The 17844-nt window shown below is 47.3% G+C and overlaps 1 protein-coding gene across 1 annotated transcript; it reads left to right on the top strand.

Annotated features, from left to right (window-relative positions):
• The first annotated feature begins 5627 nt into the window (after positions 1–5627).
• On the top strand, positions 5628–16094 carry rrp7a (ribosomal RNA processing 7 homolog A). Its single transcript, XM_069907895.1, is given in 10 exon segments — positions 5628–5698; positions 6306–6391; positions 6393–6446; positions 8317–8346; positions 8348–8455; positions 10350–10467; positions 12142–12171; positions 12174–12237; positions 13240–13466; positions 15534–16094. Coding segments are annotated over 10 exon segments (870 nt in total). The 5' UTR covers positions 5628–5631; the 3' UTR covers positions 15620–16094.
• Positions 16095–17844: the final 1750 nt, after the last annotated feature.

Consider the following 17844-nt stretch of genomic DNA (forward strand, 5'->3'; position numbering starts at 1 on the left):
CGCCCAGACATTAGGATTATGAAAATCAACAGTTTCAAGCAGAAGGAACGATCTGGTGAGCTCAGTAATTAATTGCAAAGGGGACTGAGAGGCCAAGGAAGACTCCACTGCTGATGAAGAGAATACTCATAATGAAGAAAAATCCCCAAACATGTCAAATAGAGCCAGGTGTGGATGTGTCAATTATAATTGTCCTCAGAAGATTTCATGAGCAGTATTACACTGCAAAGTGGACTGCTTTGGATCATGGGCTGTGCCTTTATGCCTCCACACTTTCCTCTTGCCATCATTCTAGTACAGGTTAATCTTGGTCTCATCTGTCCACAAGACCTTTTTCCAGAATTCTGCAGGCTCTTTTAAATAATTGGCAAACTAATCTGGCCGCCCTTTCTGTGGTGAACTGGTGGTTTGCATCTTGCAGTGTAGTCTGTATTTCTGTTCATGAACTAACAGTAGAGATTGACAGACTCCAAAGCTGAGAAGCAGGCCAAGCTCTCTTGCACCTGCACCAATGAAGCAATTAAACATACAAAGCAAACATGGTGCCCTGAAATGGGCGAACTCTGTATAAGAAGTGCTGTAATTTCTACATGGTCAAACCAAAATGCATACAAATAACTGAATAAAACATGGAATTTGCACTTAAATCACACGTAAATTGTTTGATTATAAATTTAAAACTGGAGCACGGACAAATAAAGTTTTTTTAAAAAAGTATCTTTGTTCCAAATATTAAGGAGGAAGTTGTACTTATCCCCCGACCACATCACATTAGTTTTTTAAACATCTTGCAAGGGATGTGAAGAGGTGAATGATTTCAAGTCCATCTTCACACCACCCACTTGCCACTGCTCTTATGCACAGGCCCCAGTGCCTCAGCTCAACGCCAGCTGATGGGCTCATAAAATAATGACTCAGTTACACTCCCTGGCAGCCCAGCCATGTATTCAAGTTCCACTTAGTGACAGTTGGACGGTTTGCACTCCTCTTCCATAAAGAGTGTTTCACATCACAGATGAGTGCATCAATAATCATCTCTTCAGATACTGCACATCTGACCTGTGGATACTGATCCTCCTGCAATAGGGATTCTTATGAAATCTCGCCAGTTATTTTTGTAATAATAGACAGGTGATATCTTCAAACTGCACCGAGACCTGGAATCATTCTTGCCTCGGTTTCTGTAGCCTGCCGTCCAGATACAATTGGTCTCAGCTGGTCAGTTAAGAAGCTCTGGTTGTTTGCTCAAGATTACAGCATCACCAGTTCTTGTTTGTTTCGTGCAAGATGATCTGCAATGCACATGATCTAATGGACAATCTGTCCTTTCTCTGAGGCACTGTTTCCTGATTTAAAAAAAATTATTTGGACATGCAGCATGTAATAAGCCCTTCCAGTCCACGAGCCCATGCTACCCAATTGACTCAACCCCCCTCCCCCCCCCCCCTCCCCCTCCCGTCATACATTTTGAAGGATGGGAGGAAATCCATGGAGACAAAGGGAGAATATCCTGTGTCTCCTTACAGACAGTGCAGGATTTGAACCCCAGTCCTGGATCGCTGGTGCTGTCTAACCATGACACCATCGTACTACAAGTAGTGACTGAAAACACAATGAAATTTCTCTTCTTACTGAGAGGCGAGAAGAAGTATTCCAGTGCCTGATGCTGAGAATATCCCCCATCTCCAATGGGAACACTCCCTAATCATCTTAGAATCAAAGTCAGAGGCACGGTTAAGCTTTAATAATCCTGGATGTTGCAATTGGAGTTTTGACCAATTAATTAAAGGTTACTGAGTTTCCCAGTGTTGGTCCAGAAGTATTACAAGGATTTTACATCACCTCCAATGTTCAAAGGTTGATCAGGGATTGGGAGAAAGCCCTGCTCCAGAATACAGGAGATAACTTCCTCCAGGAGCATCTTTTAAAGAGCTTGATGGCTCTCCTGTTAACTGGTGGGATCTGGATAAACAATGCGAGGTGCTAGAGGTGCCTTAGTGTTGCAGAACATGGATCAAATTCAAGCCAGTGGTCAGAATGCCATCCCCATGGTCCCAACTAATGGGGCACCATTAATTCATCTCAGCCCCTGAGTATCTACACAATTCCCTCTGCTATCTCCCATTGGTTCATCAATCCACATTGGGGCGATATGGTAGGTGTAGCAGTTAGCACAATGCTTTTAAAGTGATCGGAACCAGGGTTCGAATCCCATGCTGTCTGTGAAGAGTTCTTCCTCATGTCTGTGTGGGTTTCCCCAGGGGATCTGATTTCCTCCCACCATTCAAAGTGTACTGGGGGTGTAGGTTAATTGGGTAATAAATTGGGCAGCATGAACTCAGGTTGAAATGGCCTGGTACCATGTTGTATGTCTAAATTTTTAATTTAAACATTCATGCATCTAAAAGAGGAGATTATGGTGCTCAGCGAACAGAATTGTTCTAGGCCACTTCTCCTGAACAATTCCACCCCCTCTTCACAGCCCAGTAAATTCAGATTTTACCCAGCATTTTGAATCTGCTTTTTTTGCCATGTCCCAACAAGGCATTCCAAATCAACTCCATAAAAAAGTTATCCACATGAACACCTTCTGTGACCTTCCACCAATGAGAACAGCTTCTGTGTTTTATGTTCTTGGCCCTGTTAAGAAAATTTTTACCAAAAAAATACATAATGATGGGGATTTGTACACTCTAAACCACCTTCACTGCCACATTTCTGAACTTGCACTGCTTCTAGAGTTGTGCTCTCTCGTTGTTATTGCCTGTTCTCAATCTTCCAACCAAAGTGTAGCACTTTGCATCTCTCAGTATTAAACTTCACCGGCCTGTTTTCTTCGTCTGTGGCTTGAAGACCGAATTAAGGAGGAGCTCCTTCTCCCAGGGAGTAGTGAATCCGTGGAATTCTCTGCCCGTTGAAGCAGAAGAGGTTGCCTTGATGAACGTATTTAAGAATTATAGGGAAATTAAGGGTTCTGGGGAACAGGCAGGTTGGTGGAGCTGAGTCCCTGCCTGTGATCTTATTGAATGGCAGAGTAGGCTCGATGGGCCCAGGTGGGTGACACCTGCTCCTTATGTTGTCATTATCTTCATAGTTTTACTACATAGAAATCTACACCAGAGTACAGAATATCCTACTCTAACAATGGCCTAGAATTTCTCAAATGAATTGTCCCATGTACCTATCTAATAGGGATCCTGTTGTACCTGCCTCCACCACCATTTCCAGCAGCGCATTCCCTGTACCCACCCCTTTCTGTGTGAAGAACTTACCTGTACTTAACTCCTTAAAACTCTGCCCCCTCGTGTTAGCATTTCAGCCCCAGGTTAAAACCTTTGGCCGTCCACACAATCAATGCCCTCTCATCATCTTGGTCACCCCCCTCATCCTCAGCCCTCCAAGGAGTAAAGCCCAAGTCAACTCAACCTACCCTCATGAGGCATGTTCTCATCTAATAAATCTCCTCTGCATTCTCTAGCATCCACACCTTTAATGTAGTGAGGTGGCCAGAACAGAACACAATATTCCAAGAGGGGTCCTAATCAAGGTCTTGTATCACTGCAACATTACCTCACGACACTACATCACGAGAGTTTAATATCGGCAAATTATGAACCTGTACACCCTAATGATCCAGCTCAAAACACAGGCCTTCAGTCCACGGGTCCATACTTACCATCAGCCACTAATTTCCCTTTTTTACTCTAATTACTCTAAATAAAATTAAGGAGTAATGTTTTTTCCCCATAGAATGGGACCAGCAGATTGGTAAACAGCTAATGTGACTCCTTTGTTCGAGAATGGGGGGGGGGGGGGGTGGGGGAACAAAGGGTGGGAAAACAAAGGGTGGGAAACTAGATAAATTTCTCCAAAGTCACTTGGACAATTGCCACATGAAAGGCAATGTGCACAAGAATTCAATGTTGGAGGAAGTGCATAATTAGTATGGATTGGTTGTCACATCAAAGTCAGATGTAGAAATGGGTCTTTTTCAAGTCAGGAGAATGTAACCATCTGAATGACCCACAGATCGGTTCTTGGCCTCAATTGTTCATAATTTTTGTTAATAATCTGGAAATAGTGGTAAAGTAGGTGTCAATGACTTGGAGACAGATAGGAGGGCATCTTGTGATGAAGATATTTGGAATTCCATAGGAGGAATCGATAAAGGCCAAAACGTTGGCAAGTGGACTTTAATGTGGGAAAGTTTAAGATTATGCACGTGGGAATAGATCTGGGAATACAGATACATAATTCCCTGAAGGTGACGTCATAGGTAAGTTTGTAAAGAGAGCTTTTGGCATATTGGACTTCATAAATCAAAGTATTGAGTACAGGAGTTGGAATGCTATGTTAAAGTTGTATAAGAAATTGGTGAGGCAAATTTGGAGTATTGTGTGCAGTTTGATCACAATAAGGTATCAATAAGATGAAAAAAGTGCAGAGAAGGATGACGAGGATGTTGCCCCAGACTTCAGGAACATAAAAATTTAGGGGTAACTTCTTCACACAGAGAGTGGCTGAAGGTAAAAGGCGAAGGTTCCATTATTACCATGTAATACTACATTTAGAATGTAACATACATGAAACTCCTTACTCTTTAACGTAAGGCAGAGAGTCACCACTTTGTCCAGCGTTCCTCACAAGAACCTATAGCACCCAAGGCAATTTCCCTTCCACGTGGCCCTCAATTTTAACATTTAAGAAGAATTTTGACAGGTACAAGGGTATGAAAGGCTATGGACTGGTTGCAGGTCAGTGAGTCCAGGCAGAATAATGGTTTCGCACAGACTAAAAGGGCCTGTTGCTGTGCTGAAATGTTCTATGGTTCTTCTATAAGATGGTCATTCTATTAGAGGAGCAGTTAAAGGAGTCAGGATTGTATTATTTGATGTTTAGAAGGATTGAAATGTGTCAGGGTAGATCTTCAGATATTTTCACAGATGCAAGATCTCATATTTATAAGGATGGGGGAGGGGGAAGTTATTTAAAATTGAGCAGAATAAGCTCTTATCACCGAACCTCTAGAATTCTTGGCTCCAGAGGTTTTGGAGGCAGGGTCTCTGAGGGTATTTAAAGAGGAAGGAGATTTATTTTAAACTTCAAGGAAGTGAGGATCACAGGCACAGAAGAGAGGAGCTAAACTCCCTCCCTTCCACATTCTCCTCATCCCCGCTCAACACCCAATGCCTCCTTTCATCCTAACACCTTCCCTCCTTCCTCTACCTCATCCTCTCCCCTTCTCCCCTCCCTCCTCTACCACATCCTCTCCTCTACCCTCCCTCCTCCTCCTCTGCCCTTCCTTTCTTCCTCCCTCATTTTTCTCTCCTCCTCCTCTGGCCTTCCTTTCTTCCCTCCCTCATTTTTCTCTCCCTCCTCCTCTGGCCCTTTCTTCCCTCCCTCATTTACTCTCCCTCCTCCTCTGGCCTTCCTTTCTTCCTCCCTCCTCCTTTGGCCTTCCTCCCTCCCTCATTCCTCCCCCTCCCTCCTTTCCTCCCTTCCCTCTTCCTTCTCCCCTCCTCCTTTCTCCTTCCTCCTCTCTCCTTCCCGCCCTCATCGTCTGGACGCCCTTTCTCCCCTCCTTCCTCCTGACCCCTGTGCTCAGCGCGCAGGCGCAGTCCCGCGCGTTGCATGCTGGTTAGCACGATGGCGGCGGGCGGTGAGCGAGAGCCGGGAGCGGAGACGGCGGGTTTTTCAGGTATAGGGACCGGCTCCGGGAGAGAAGGGGGAGGGGGAGAGAAGGGGGAGGGGGAGAGAAGGGGGAGGGGGAGAGAAGGGGGAGGGGGAGAGAAGGGGGAGGGGGAGAGAAGGGGGGAGGGGGAGAGAAGGGGGAGGGGGAGAGAAGGGGGAGGGGGGAGAGAAGGGGGAGGGGGAGAGAAGGGGGAGGGGAGAGAAGGGGGAGGGGGAGAGAAGGGGGAGGGGGGAGAGAAGGGGGAGGGGGAGGAGAAGGGGGGGAGGGGAGAGAAGGGGGAGGGGGAGAGAAGGGGGAGGGGAGAGAAGGGGGAGGTGGGAGAGAAGGGGGAGGGGGAGAGAAGGGGGAGGGGAGAGAAGGGGGAGGGGGAGAGAAGGGGGAGGGGGGATAGAAGGGTGAGGGGGAGAGAAGGGGGAGGGGGAGAGAAGGGGGAGGGAATCCGGAAGAGGAGGGAGAAGAGAGGGAAGGAGGTGGGAGAGGATGGGAAAGGAGGAGGAAATGCGGGAAGGGGAGGGGCAAGGGGGGAGGTGGAAGCAGGAGGATGGGGATGGAAGGGAGAAAGGAGGGAAATGGCCGGGGTTTCAGCCAGTGACCCCTTGCTATCTCCTCGCAGTAATTCATGTCCGCTTCTCGGAGCGGAGCCGCATCAGCCGCCAGCTCCTGGTAAAGCCGCACCGGGCCCGAGAAGCAGCGAATGGACCGGCCCCACAACCGGACCCTGTTCGTCCTCAACCTGCCACCCTACTGCACCCAGGTACTGTGCTGTTGGGGGGGGGGGGTGAGGAAGGGAATGGCAGGTGAAGGAGGAATGGTGCACGGGGGTGGAGGGGGGTGTGGGGGAAATATTGTGAAGGGGGAATGGGGGAGGGTGGAAGATGATGTGGAAGGGGTGGAGGGGGGATGGTTAAGTAATGAAATGGTTGGGAAGGGGCCGGGAGTGAAGGGGGGTATGGGAGGTGGGTCACAGGTGGTGACAAGATAATGGTGGTGGAGGGTAGTGGTTGACTGTTAGGAGGTGCCGTGGATGGGGCGGGGAGGGTGGTGAATGGGTGTGGTTGAAGGGGGAGTTTGTGGGTGGTGTGCGGGGAGGAGCTCTGGATGATACTCTAGGGCTCCAGTCTATTTAATGATTCCAGGCTTCAATATTTAATGATTATGACTGATCCTATTGGAACGTCAACTCTGAATTCCTGCCCCACACCCCGGAACCCTGCATCCATTTACCTTTTTGCCAATCGCTTCTCTCATTTGTCGTGTGAACAATCGTGCCCAGCCGCTGTTGGTTTGGTATGCTTCTGGATCCTTTTGGTGTCTGCTTGCTGTTTCTCTTGTAGTTGAGTACAAACTCTGCCAATTGAGTCATTGCTTTTGGCCTTTTTTATTTGTCTTAAAGGGTGGTGTGGTTAGTGGACTGACAGCGGGTTCGAATCCAGCGCTTTCTGTAAGGAGTTTGTACATTCTCCCCGTGACTGCGTGGCTTCCTCCTACCCTCCAAAAAACCTACTGGAGTTGTAGGTCACTTGGTGTATTTGGGCGATGTGTGCTTGTTGGCCTTAAGGGCCTGTTACCGTGCTCTATGTGTGTCTAATTTAAAAATGTTGAGGAATAAAAATGGATATTATGAAGAATTTACCAACTTTTGCCTTAAACATTAAAAGATTCTGATTGCAGCCCACCGCAGGGATCTCTCAAAAGTTAATTACTTCTCAGATAAACCCTTGTTTTGAGCTGCTCCTACTTGAAGTCTGTTGTGATGCCTCAGGATCATGTGTTTCAGTCAAGACCTCTCTGAACTTCTGTGGCTTCAAGCACAATCTGGTTCAAACTTCCCCCAGCCGTCTTGGACCTCACCACGCCTCTGGAAGGGGATGACGAGAGTGTGGGTCTGGACCTGTTCAACCCCCGCCCCCCCCCTCACTTAAATCCATTCACGCGCACACACTGCTTCTTTCTGATGAGTGGGGAACCCTGTATCAAACCCCACAAACTGACCCTCATCCTATGGGATGGGAGCCAGGAGAAGAATGAAGAGCCTGATCTTTCCTCATGAGATAATCATCCAAATTCTGGTCACTGAGATGATCTCAGAGGGTGGCAGTGGGTTGTGTGCTGGGTGGAGAGAAGGTGCAGTGAGTTTTCTTTTTTACATTTAGACATACAGAACGGTACAGGCCTTTCCAGCCCACAAGCCCATGCCGCCCAATTGACCTACATCCCCAGTACATTTTTTTTTTGCAAAGATGGGAGTAATGTACAAACCCCTTACATTCACTCCCCCTCCCCCCCCTAAACCATTTTGTCAGGTGTCTGTACACATTTTATAATCCCTTAATGAAGGGCTCAGTCCTGAAATGTGATCTTTGTCATATAAAGTACATTGTTTGACCTGCCGAGTTTCTCCATCATTATGTTTTTGCTTCAACCAAGGTGTCTGCAGACCTTTGTGTTTTTCTCCTTACAGACACGCTGCATTTGAACCCGAATCACTGGGAATCATTGGGAACTTGGGTAGACAAAATGCTTTTGCTATATGCAGCTGTCCTTGAAGTTTTGATTTGATTTAACTGATGTGCCTAATACTGAGACTGTTTAAAGGCTGTCTTCCTCCCTGTGTTGTGCTCTAGGAATGCATGTACCGGCTTTTTTCACAATGTTGGTACCGTCACATCCGTGGAACTGCAAGAGAAACCAGGCCCAGCGATCAAAGCTGAGGCAAATAAGTCAAAGTTTTTTCCTGGGCACCCTAATGAAGGTAATTCCCCAGTGTCTGTGATGTCGATGTGTGGCGTCACAAACCTGTATTCCTGTGGCATGGTTCAGGAAAAAATACCCAGTGTGAGCTGGGAGTCCTATTTGAGGTTGGGGTTAAGAAAGCAAAAGGCTGCCGATGAAAGATTTATGAGCAAGTTTCTATATTTACACCGTACAGTAAAACCCTGTTATCCGGAATTCAACAACCCGCAAAAAAAAATCAAGGAAAAGGAATAAAATTGTTGCGCTCACCGTTAGTTCACCAATCTATGCAGCACAAGCAACCAGAAAATTCACTTATCTGGCATTTACCAATCCCTGTAGGTGCTAGATACCGGAGCGGGGGGTGGGGGCGTTGGGGAGGTTTACTGTAGTAACATGGAGGAAATCTGAACGATTTTAGCAATTGAATTCCTGGCATGAGAAGTAAAAATAGGGTTGCAGGGGTGGGCTGGTTTATGGTCTCGAGAGGCAGGGGTTGGACCAGTGAGGGGTTCTGCAGCCGAAGAACACCCAGGCTGTTGATGACTCGAGGTGAGGATCACGCGCGGGCTGTTGGCGAGTACAGTAAAGGGACTCACACCAGGCTGCGAACTCATCCAAGATTTGTGTTCACGGAACGATGTTTAGTGTGATGGACGATGACCAGATACTTCAAAATTATCTGACCATGGGTTTGCACAACTGCAGTGTACTGCCCGACTGTTGTTCTCAGAGCCTCACCATCTGATGAAAAGCACGCACGTACCTTGTTCAGAATCCTGCCCACCTGCGTCCCCCACTGTCAGGGAGCAGTGAATGTGCCCTCTCAGGTGACTGTGTACAACACCCCTCCTGGTCCCTGCCTTTTACTTGACCATACTCTGGATGAATTCCATCTGTCGCCACTTTGCTAAGCTCTTATTCTTCCACTTCAAAATAATAAAATACAGCGATTTAGTAAAAAAAATAATAAAACCAGATATGTATCACGTTTTGGAGCTCTTTTATAAAAGGGTGCCTTTCAGTCAGGAACTTTAATCTTTTTTGGCCGAAGTTAGGGTGCTGTTTTAATTGTTTATTCTGGGCATTTAGATCCTGTTACTTTGTTAAGTTTAAATGCATTTGCTGATGTCAACCTCCCTGCGAGTCGCTACTCCCCGTCCATTGACACTCCAACCGTGTTCTCCAGGATTAGATCCTTCTGCAAGATCTGCACACTGGCACAAGAAGCTCTCCCAGGAACACTTTAAAAATGCCACCTCTCCACACCCGTCGCATGTAAGTCGATATTTGAGGAGTTAAATCTCATGCAATGCTCTGTAACTCTTGGTTTGACAAAGGATCTGCTCCAGCAGAGTGATTGCTGCATTTTGATCTTGAGCTATGCCCACGTTAAAGATAAAGATTCCGTTCCTGTCATGTAATAATAGAGAAAATGTAATCTAGTAAAACCCCCTGGTATCTGGCACCCAACAGGTTTGGTAGATCAGATAAGTCGGATGTAAGTTCCAGTTTCTGGTTGCTTAAGACTCCCTCTTACACTAGCTAACTAAACACCTACATTATGAATAAACAGTTCAAAGTCAAAAATACTAGACTGTACTTAGACTTGAACAAATTTCACTTGAATTAGTATATAAACCTGAAAACATTTTACTTTATTTTCAGTCACATTCTTTGAAAACATTTAACTGTCACTATATCTGCAGATTCCTCCCCCGAAAGATGAACAATAACTTTACCCATAATTAAACTCCCCCTCCCCCAAGTTTACAGATAAAGCCTCTAACTCGGGTGACTCTTACTAAGCAGGGATAAGGAGACACTTTAAGAGAATCACCCCAACAGTGAGCGGCATCAACCAGCTCTTCACCCTGGGTGACTCTGTGTCCCGTCGCGCCAGTTAACTTCCCACTTGTTGTAGGTTTCCCGGGTGGCCTACGTCGTGTTTAAGACTCCGGCGGAGATGAGATGTGCCCTGAAAGTCCAAAAGCCCTGGATCCTGTCTCCGAGCGAGCAGCCCATCCTCGCAGGCCTTCAAAGTGAGTGCCCCTGTTGGGTTGCTGGTGATTGGGGGGGGGTGGTGCAGTGAGGGTGGTGGTGACGGGGGAGGAGCATTGAGGGAGAGGGGAACGGGGAAGGTGAGGTGGGACAGTGAATTCCGGACACAAGCGCAGTGTCGGAAGACTGGGAACATCATGGGGTTGAGCTCACGGTCAGGAGGGGTCGGCAGCTCCTGGGACACGGGTTCATGGCCTAATTTTTTTTGGAAAATATTAAAAAAAAATTTCATCCATATAATCATAGCCAAATATAAAATATAATAATCAAATATTAATATCATCCATTATGCATAATGGTGTAAAACCCCAACCCCCTCTCCCTTAACAAAACCCCAAGAAAAGAAAGAATAAAAAAGTAAGAAAAATGAAAATAGAGACCTGGTGGCCGAAAGGTAGTCCCCTCACCACATGGCTCTGACCATTTGTATCTTTTAATCCCTCCAAAGAGATTAAGGAAGTTCGAAGTTTAGGGGAAACGTCTATAAATTAATTCCCTCAATTTGTAAATACAGATGCCACATTTTCAAAAAAATACATCACATTTATTTCTGAGATTGTAAGTAATCTTCTCCAGAGGAACGCAGCTCTGCTTCTCTGCCTTCCATCGCTCCACAACCCAGGTGGGCGTCCGATTTCCACGTTACTGCTACAAATTCTTTTTCCTATAGAGATCATTACAATTTTAGTCTTATCCCTTTAATGATACTTAATAAAAATAACATTGGGTTTTGTGGAATTTGATTCCTGTAACCTGTTCTAAAAAAAAGTTGCTAAATTTATCCAAAAGGATCTCACTTAGGGCAGCTTCATCTTCCCACACTCATGGTCCTCCTTACATGCTCCGTCATAGAACAGCCACCCATAATAAACGTATGGGCCAGAGGTGGGGGCTGCAGGGTGACGGAAGGCTGAACCCCCTCATGGTCTATCCACAGGACTCTCCTGAACCCCCCCACCTCCCACCCTCCCAAACTGGTCTGCCAACTGGGCTTTCCTGAACCCCTCTCCCAGTCCACCAGCAGGACTCTCCTGTACCCTTTCTTCCCGACCACTAGCAAGGCTCTCCTGAACCCCCCCTCTTGGTCCATTTGCAGGGCTTTTCTGAACCATCTCTACCACCCCCCCCCCCCCCCCCCCCCCCCGAACCGGACCACCAGCAGTGGTCTCCCCGAACCCCCATCCTGGACCACCAGGAAGAATCTTGTTTGGTTTTGGAGGGAGAATTCTTGCCCTTTTGCCATCAAATTGACAACCTTGTCTGTCAGACGACTTGTTTATTATATCAGTAATATATGTCTATACCTCATCACTGCAGTCCACCCATAACAAACCAGTGGAACACTCCACCTTTCCCCTCCCCACCTGCCGTTACACACCCCTTCCCCCAGCTCCGTACCCCTTCCCCCAGCTCCCCACTCACCCCCCCGCAGCTCTGCACCCCTTCCCTTCCTTTCCTCCTTCCGAGTGCATCTCCTATCTCTTCCTACAGCACCTTATGTTTGGTCCAGTTATCTAGCATCTACAGACGTGTTGATTTCCGGACCACCCACAGTGGTTGTAGATCTGGGTTGAGAAATTCTGGTGCAACTGAAATAGAATAGGGGCACAGACTGGATGGTTTCTCCGAATTTCAGTCCTTCCTTTCTTTCCCAGAGTGGATTCTGGACTATCGCTCCACTGTCATTGACCTGAGGCACTGCAGGCCGAGGTGGATGAGTTCATGAAGCAGCACGATTCCCAGCTGAAGAGGTGAGGCGGTCGGATGTGGGGCTGTTGATGGGCGGGGTGAGGGCAGGGGGTAGCGGTGGGTTTCAGAGGGGTGATGGGTTGACTGCTCTCGGCTTGGAAGGACTGAGGATCAGTGATCCCCACATGCCGGGGAAGGCCTGGGTTTGGCAGGAAGGTGCCTCGACCAAAACTCTTCCATCCCGTCTCTGGTAAGGATTCTGTTCCTTTCTCCCAATCCCTCTGACTCCACTGTGTCCATTCAAGGACATCCAAGATGTCCCCCTCCTTTCAGATGGCTTCTCTTCTGCTGCCATCAATTCAGTCCTCACTCACTATTCCTCTATTCCCCAAACTGCCCTTCCAAGTGAAGCACCAGTTTACGTGAATCTTCAGGGGTCAGCTACAGCATCTGATGTTCCCCTTGTGGTCATCAGAGAGGCTGGATGTCTCGTTGAGCCCTGTCCACTGCAACGGGCTGTACGTCCTTGTGGTTATTTACACATTCATCTGTCCATGACCTCATCCTCCCAAACTGAGGACACCAATAAATAGGAGGAACAACACCCCATATTCCGTCTGGGCAACCAAACGGCATTAACGTCAACATCTCTGGTTTTGTTGGACCCCCGAATATCCCTCTGACTCCTTTCCTAACAGCTCCCTATCCCTTCTTTCTCCTCTCAGAGCTACTCTTTTAAACCATCTTCCCAGTCACTTCTCAGTTTCTACCCTCCCCTCCCTCCTGTATCTGCCTCATACATTGTCAGCCAGTGCTCCTCCTCCCTTCCTCCCCCGTCCCCTTCTCTCTTCCTCCATCCCATCCATTCTATCCAGGCCTGGTTCAGACCCGAGTTGTTGGCCTCTTTTGCTTCCCGTGGATGCTGACTGACCTGCTATGTATCTCCAGCCCTTGGTCACGGATTCTGCAGTCTTGGTGTTTGTCGAGGAGGCGGAGGGTGGGGAAGGCAGCTGCCTGGGGGTGGGCAATGGTGGGGGGGGAGGAACGATGGAATCACGGGACAGGACTTCTCACGGCCTGCTCTGGTCCCAGATGGAGGCCCTAGCCAAAGCCGAAGACGGGGTCCCAGACGAGGACGGATGGGTGAAGGTGACGAGGAAGGGCCGTCATCCTGGCATTCCTCGCACAGAGACACAGAACCTGAACGCCATCCAGCGGGAGAAACGCAAGCGCGCCCAAAGAGAGCTGCTGAACTTCTACAGCTGGCAGCACCATGATGCCAAGCGAGAGCGTGAGTCAAGGGCTCCCTGTCTGGGCTATGGGAGGGTCGTGTGGTGGTCTCAAGGGAAGAGGGAGTGGGGGTTGTCCTGTTTGTGCCAGGAAGGTCATTAGGTGGACCTTAGGGGAGAGAGTAAAGGGGCTCTCTGTTCAGGCTGAGGGGGGGCTGTTCGTTGGTCTCAAAGAAAGGGGTGGGGTTTTCCCTGTTTGTGCCAGGGGAGGGTGTTGTGTGGTGGTCTCAAGGGAAGGGAGTCTCCCTGTTCAGCTGGGACGGGATTGTTGGGTGGTCTTGTGGGGAGGGGTTCGTTCAGAGGTCTGGAGTAGAAGGGGGGGGGGGGTCGAACAGGTGTCCCATGGGGTGCGGGGCCCTTCAGTTTGAGCTGCTGAGACATCTGGTGGTGTCTTTTTTTTTAAAAATTTTTTATTTTTCACACCATAAATCACAATAGCCATGATATACACTTTCTTTTCCACACATTTACAGTGACTTTTTCTCCCTCCCCCCTCCTCCTCCCAAGCCACCCCCCCCACCCCCCCCCCTCTCATCCATTTTAGGTATACAATCTAGTTGCATTAATTCAGTTAGACAATGTTGTCATTCAACAAAAATACACCAGAAATTCTACTGAGTCATTCTTTTCTTTTCTTCTCCTTCCATCAACTTAGGTAATGTTTGTTCCCGGTAGGTTTTCGTTATTGTATTTAATGTAAGGCTCCCATACTTGTTCGAATATTTCAATATTATTTCTTAAACTATATGTTATTTTTTCTAATGGAATACATTTATTCATTTCTATATACCATTGTTGTATTTTTCAAATTATCTTCCAATTTCCAGGTTGACATAATACATTTTTTTGCTACGGCTAGGGCTATCTTGACAAATCTTTTTTGTGCATCTTCCAAGTCAATTCCAAATTCTTTATTTTTTATGTTACTTAGGAGAAAGATCTCTGGATTCTTTGGTATATTGTTTTCTGTTATTTTATTTAATATCTGATTGAGATCATCCCAAAATTTTTCTACTCTCTCACATGTCCAGATTGCATGAATTGTTGTTCCCTTTCTTTTTTACATCGAAAACATCTATCAGATACTGTTGGGTCCCATTTATTTAACTTTTGCGGTGTAATGTATAGTCTGTGTAACCAATTATATTGTATCATACGCAGCCTCGTATTTATTGTATTTCTCATCGTTCCAGAGCATATTTCTCCCATGTTTCCTTTTTTATCTTTATATTTAAATCTTGTTCCCATTTTTGTTTAGTTTTACCATTTGTTTCCTCATTCTCCTTTTCTTGCAGTTTAATATACATATTTTTTATAAATCTTTTGATTAACATTGTATCTGTAATCACATATTCAAGGTTACTTCCCTCTGGTAAACTCAAGTTGCTTCTAATTTATCTTTCAAGTAGGATCTCAGTTGGTAATATGCCAGCGCTGTATCTCCAGTTATATTGTACTTATCTCTCATTTGTTCAAAGGATAAGAATCTACTTCCTGAAAAACAATTTTCTATTCTTTTAATCCCTTTTTTTTCCCATTTTCTAAAGGCAAGGTTGTCTATTGTAAAAGGGAGTAGCTTATTTTGCGTCAATATTAGTTTTGGTATTTGGTAATTTATTTTATTTCTTTCTACATGAATCTTCTTCATATATTGAGGAGATGGTGTAATACTGGAGAAGTTCTATGTTGTACCAATTTTTCGTCCCATTTATATAATATGTGTTCAGGTATCTTTTCCCCTATTTTATCTAATTCTAGGACATCTGGTGGTGTCTCGATGGGAGGGGTGCTGGTCCCACTCCCAGTTCAGGTCAGGTCTTGGTGGGAGGAAAGAGTTTCCTTCCCTGAGGACATCCTGCACCCCTGGATTGACAGCAGTCAACCAATCACAGTATCACCTTGGTTCCCCTCCCCCCCACCTGTGCACCACGAAGGGGGTGGCCACAATCTGTGCTGCACATTGAGGGGTCTGTGGGTTCCATCATAGCCATCTTCTCTCTGATTTCCCCCCCACACTGTGGCCTGGTCTTGTTCCCCCTCCCCAGCTCAGCTTCTGGTTCTCATTCCAGACATCGCTCAGCTTCGGAAGAAGTTTGAAGAGGACAAACAGAAGATCGCCCTGATGAGGGCTGAGCGGAAATTCAAGCCTTTTTGAAACCCACTCAACATGGTGACGTTGAGTGGACTTTTCGAAACAATGTCCACAGAGCAGTCCGCCCGCAGTGGTGAATCTCCACTCTTTATGGATGATCCATCTGTGTTGGGTGGCCACATTAACCAACAGGTCAACCACACGATTACAGTGCTGGATCCAACGTTGCTTCACCACCAGTCCCGTAGTCTCGTTATCTTCTATCTCCGCCACCCCCCCACCCCATATCCACCTATGTACCTGTTAGCCCATGTTTCCTCCTCATTCCCCTTGTCCTTTTCCTCCCCCCTCCTCTGCTCCCCAGCTCCTTCCTCTTGTCCTCTTCCCCCCCCACCCCTTCCTCCTCCCCTTCCCCTCCAGATCGGAAGGTTTATTTTCCCCATTGTTCGTTGAACTTGAGAAAGTTTCAGCTTTGTATTTGGAAATGTGTTTCGGCTTCACAAAGATGTTTGTAAATAAACTGTCTATATCTTGGAAACGGTGTCTGGCACTTCTCTGAAGACAAGGAAGACAACAATGAGAGACAAAGGCACGAGCTGAATGTGGGAGTGCAAACTGATGGAGGGACTCACCTGATCAGATAGCGTGTGTGGAGGGAGAGGAATGGATAATGTTTCAAGTTGAGTTTGTGGGTGATGGGCGGTAGTGAAATTGCTGTTTAATTCTGAGATGCTAGCATAATTCTTCAGATTTATTGTCAGAGGACATAACATCACATATAACCCTGAGATTCTTTATCCATTGGAGGTGCAATAAAAACTGTACACAGTGTAAACTTGTAAACAATTAAAAAACTGTAACCAGATAATGAGCAGTAGAGAGAGAACAAAGACAATCAATAAAGTCCTTAAATGAGTCCCTGATTGAGTTTGTTGTTGAGGAGTCTGATGGTGGAGGGGGAGCAGCTGTTCCTGAACCTGGTGGTGCGAGTCTTGTGACACCAACACCTCTTTCCTGATGGTAGCAGCGAGAACGAGGCGTGTGCTGGGTGGAGTGGATCCTGTTCGATTGCTGCTGCTCTCCGACGTGATGTCCTGGTTGTGTCCGCTCCCTTTTGGAGGTGTTCCCCAGACCAGACCATGATGCAGCTGGTCAGCACACTTAATCTGCCAATTTAATTCGACAAAGCTCTAGTGAAGCAGATCTGTAATCTTTGTTTCAGACACACGACAGCCTTCTGCTGGATCTGGGCTTCTTCTTTTGTAACTAGCGCAAAACAGGGCTTAGGGATGTTTGGTGGGTGGTGGGGGTCGTGAAGGCTGGGTGCACAATTGGGGGGGGGTGGTCTTGTCCACAAGGAATCTTCCGATTTCTCATCATTCAGCAAGAATAGGGTGGCCATGACTGATAATGGGTCCTTACTGATCAATCGGTGAACCTGTGTTTCTTGTCTTAGTTACCATGGGTCCAGTCTCCTTTATACCTCCCCCCTTCCAACTCCCTTCCCTCCCCTCATCCCTCTTCCAACTCCCTTCATTCCTCTTCCAACTCCCTCATCCCTCTTCCAACTCCCTTCCCTCATCCCTCTTCCAACTCCCTTCCCTCATCCCTCTTCCAGTTCCCTCCCCTCGTCCCCCTTCCAACTCCTCCCTTTGTCCCCTTCCCTCTCCCTCGTCCCCCTTCCAACTCCCTCCCCTTGTCCCCCTTCCAACTTCCTTCCCTCTCCCTTGTCCCCCTTCCAACTCCCTCCCCTTGTCCCCCTTCCAACTTCCTTCCCTCATCCCTCTTCCAACTCCTTCATTCCTCTTCCAACTCCCCTCATCCCTCTTCCAACTCCCTTCCCTCATCCCTCTTCCAGCTCCCTCCCCTCATCCCTCTCCTCGTCCCCCTTCCAACTCCCTCCCTTTGTCCCCTTCCCTCTCCCTTGTCCCCCTTCCAACTCCCTCCCCTTGTCCCCTTCCAAACTACCCTCCCCTTGTCCCCCTTCCAACTCCCTCCCCTTGTCCCCCTTCCAACTCCCTCCCCTTGTCCCCCTTCCAACTCCCTCCCCTTGTCCCCCTTCCAACTCCCTCCCCTCGTCTGCTGTTCTTTTAAATCTTGCTCCTTCCCACTTTTCCCCATAATAGTTATTCCTCTCACAGACCACGAACCACCGATCGGCCACTCCTTGTTGCTGCTGCCAATGGTCGATGTTTTGGATGCAAAACTTGTCCCATTTCGATGCGATTTGTGTCACCAGTTGAACCCAAATTCTGCTTTCCTCATACCTATTCTAAACGAGCCTGTAG

Source organism: Narcine bancroftii, chromosome 13 (genome assembly GCF_036971445.1).
Source record: "Narcine bancroftii isolate sNarBan1 chromosome 13, sNarBan1.hap1, whole genome shotgun sequence".
Taxonomy (NCBI): domain Eukaryota; kingdom Metazoa; phylum Chordata; class Chondrichthyes; order Torpediniformes; family Narcinidae; genus Narcine; species Narcine bancroftii.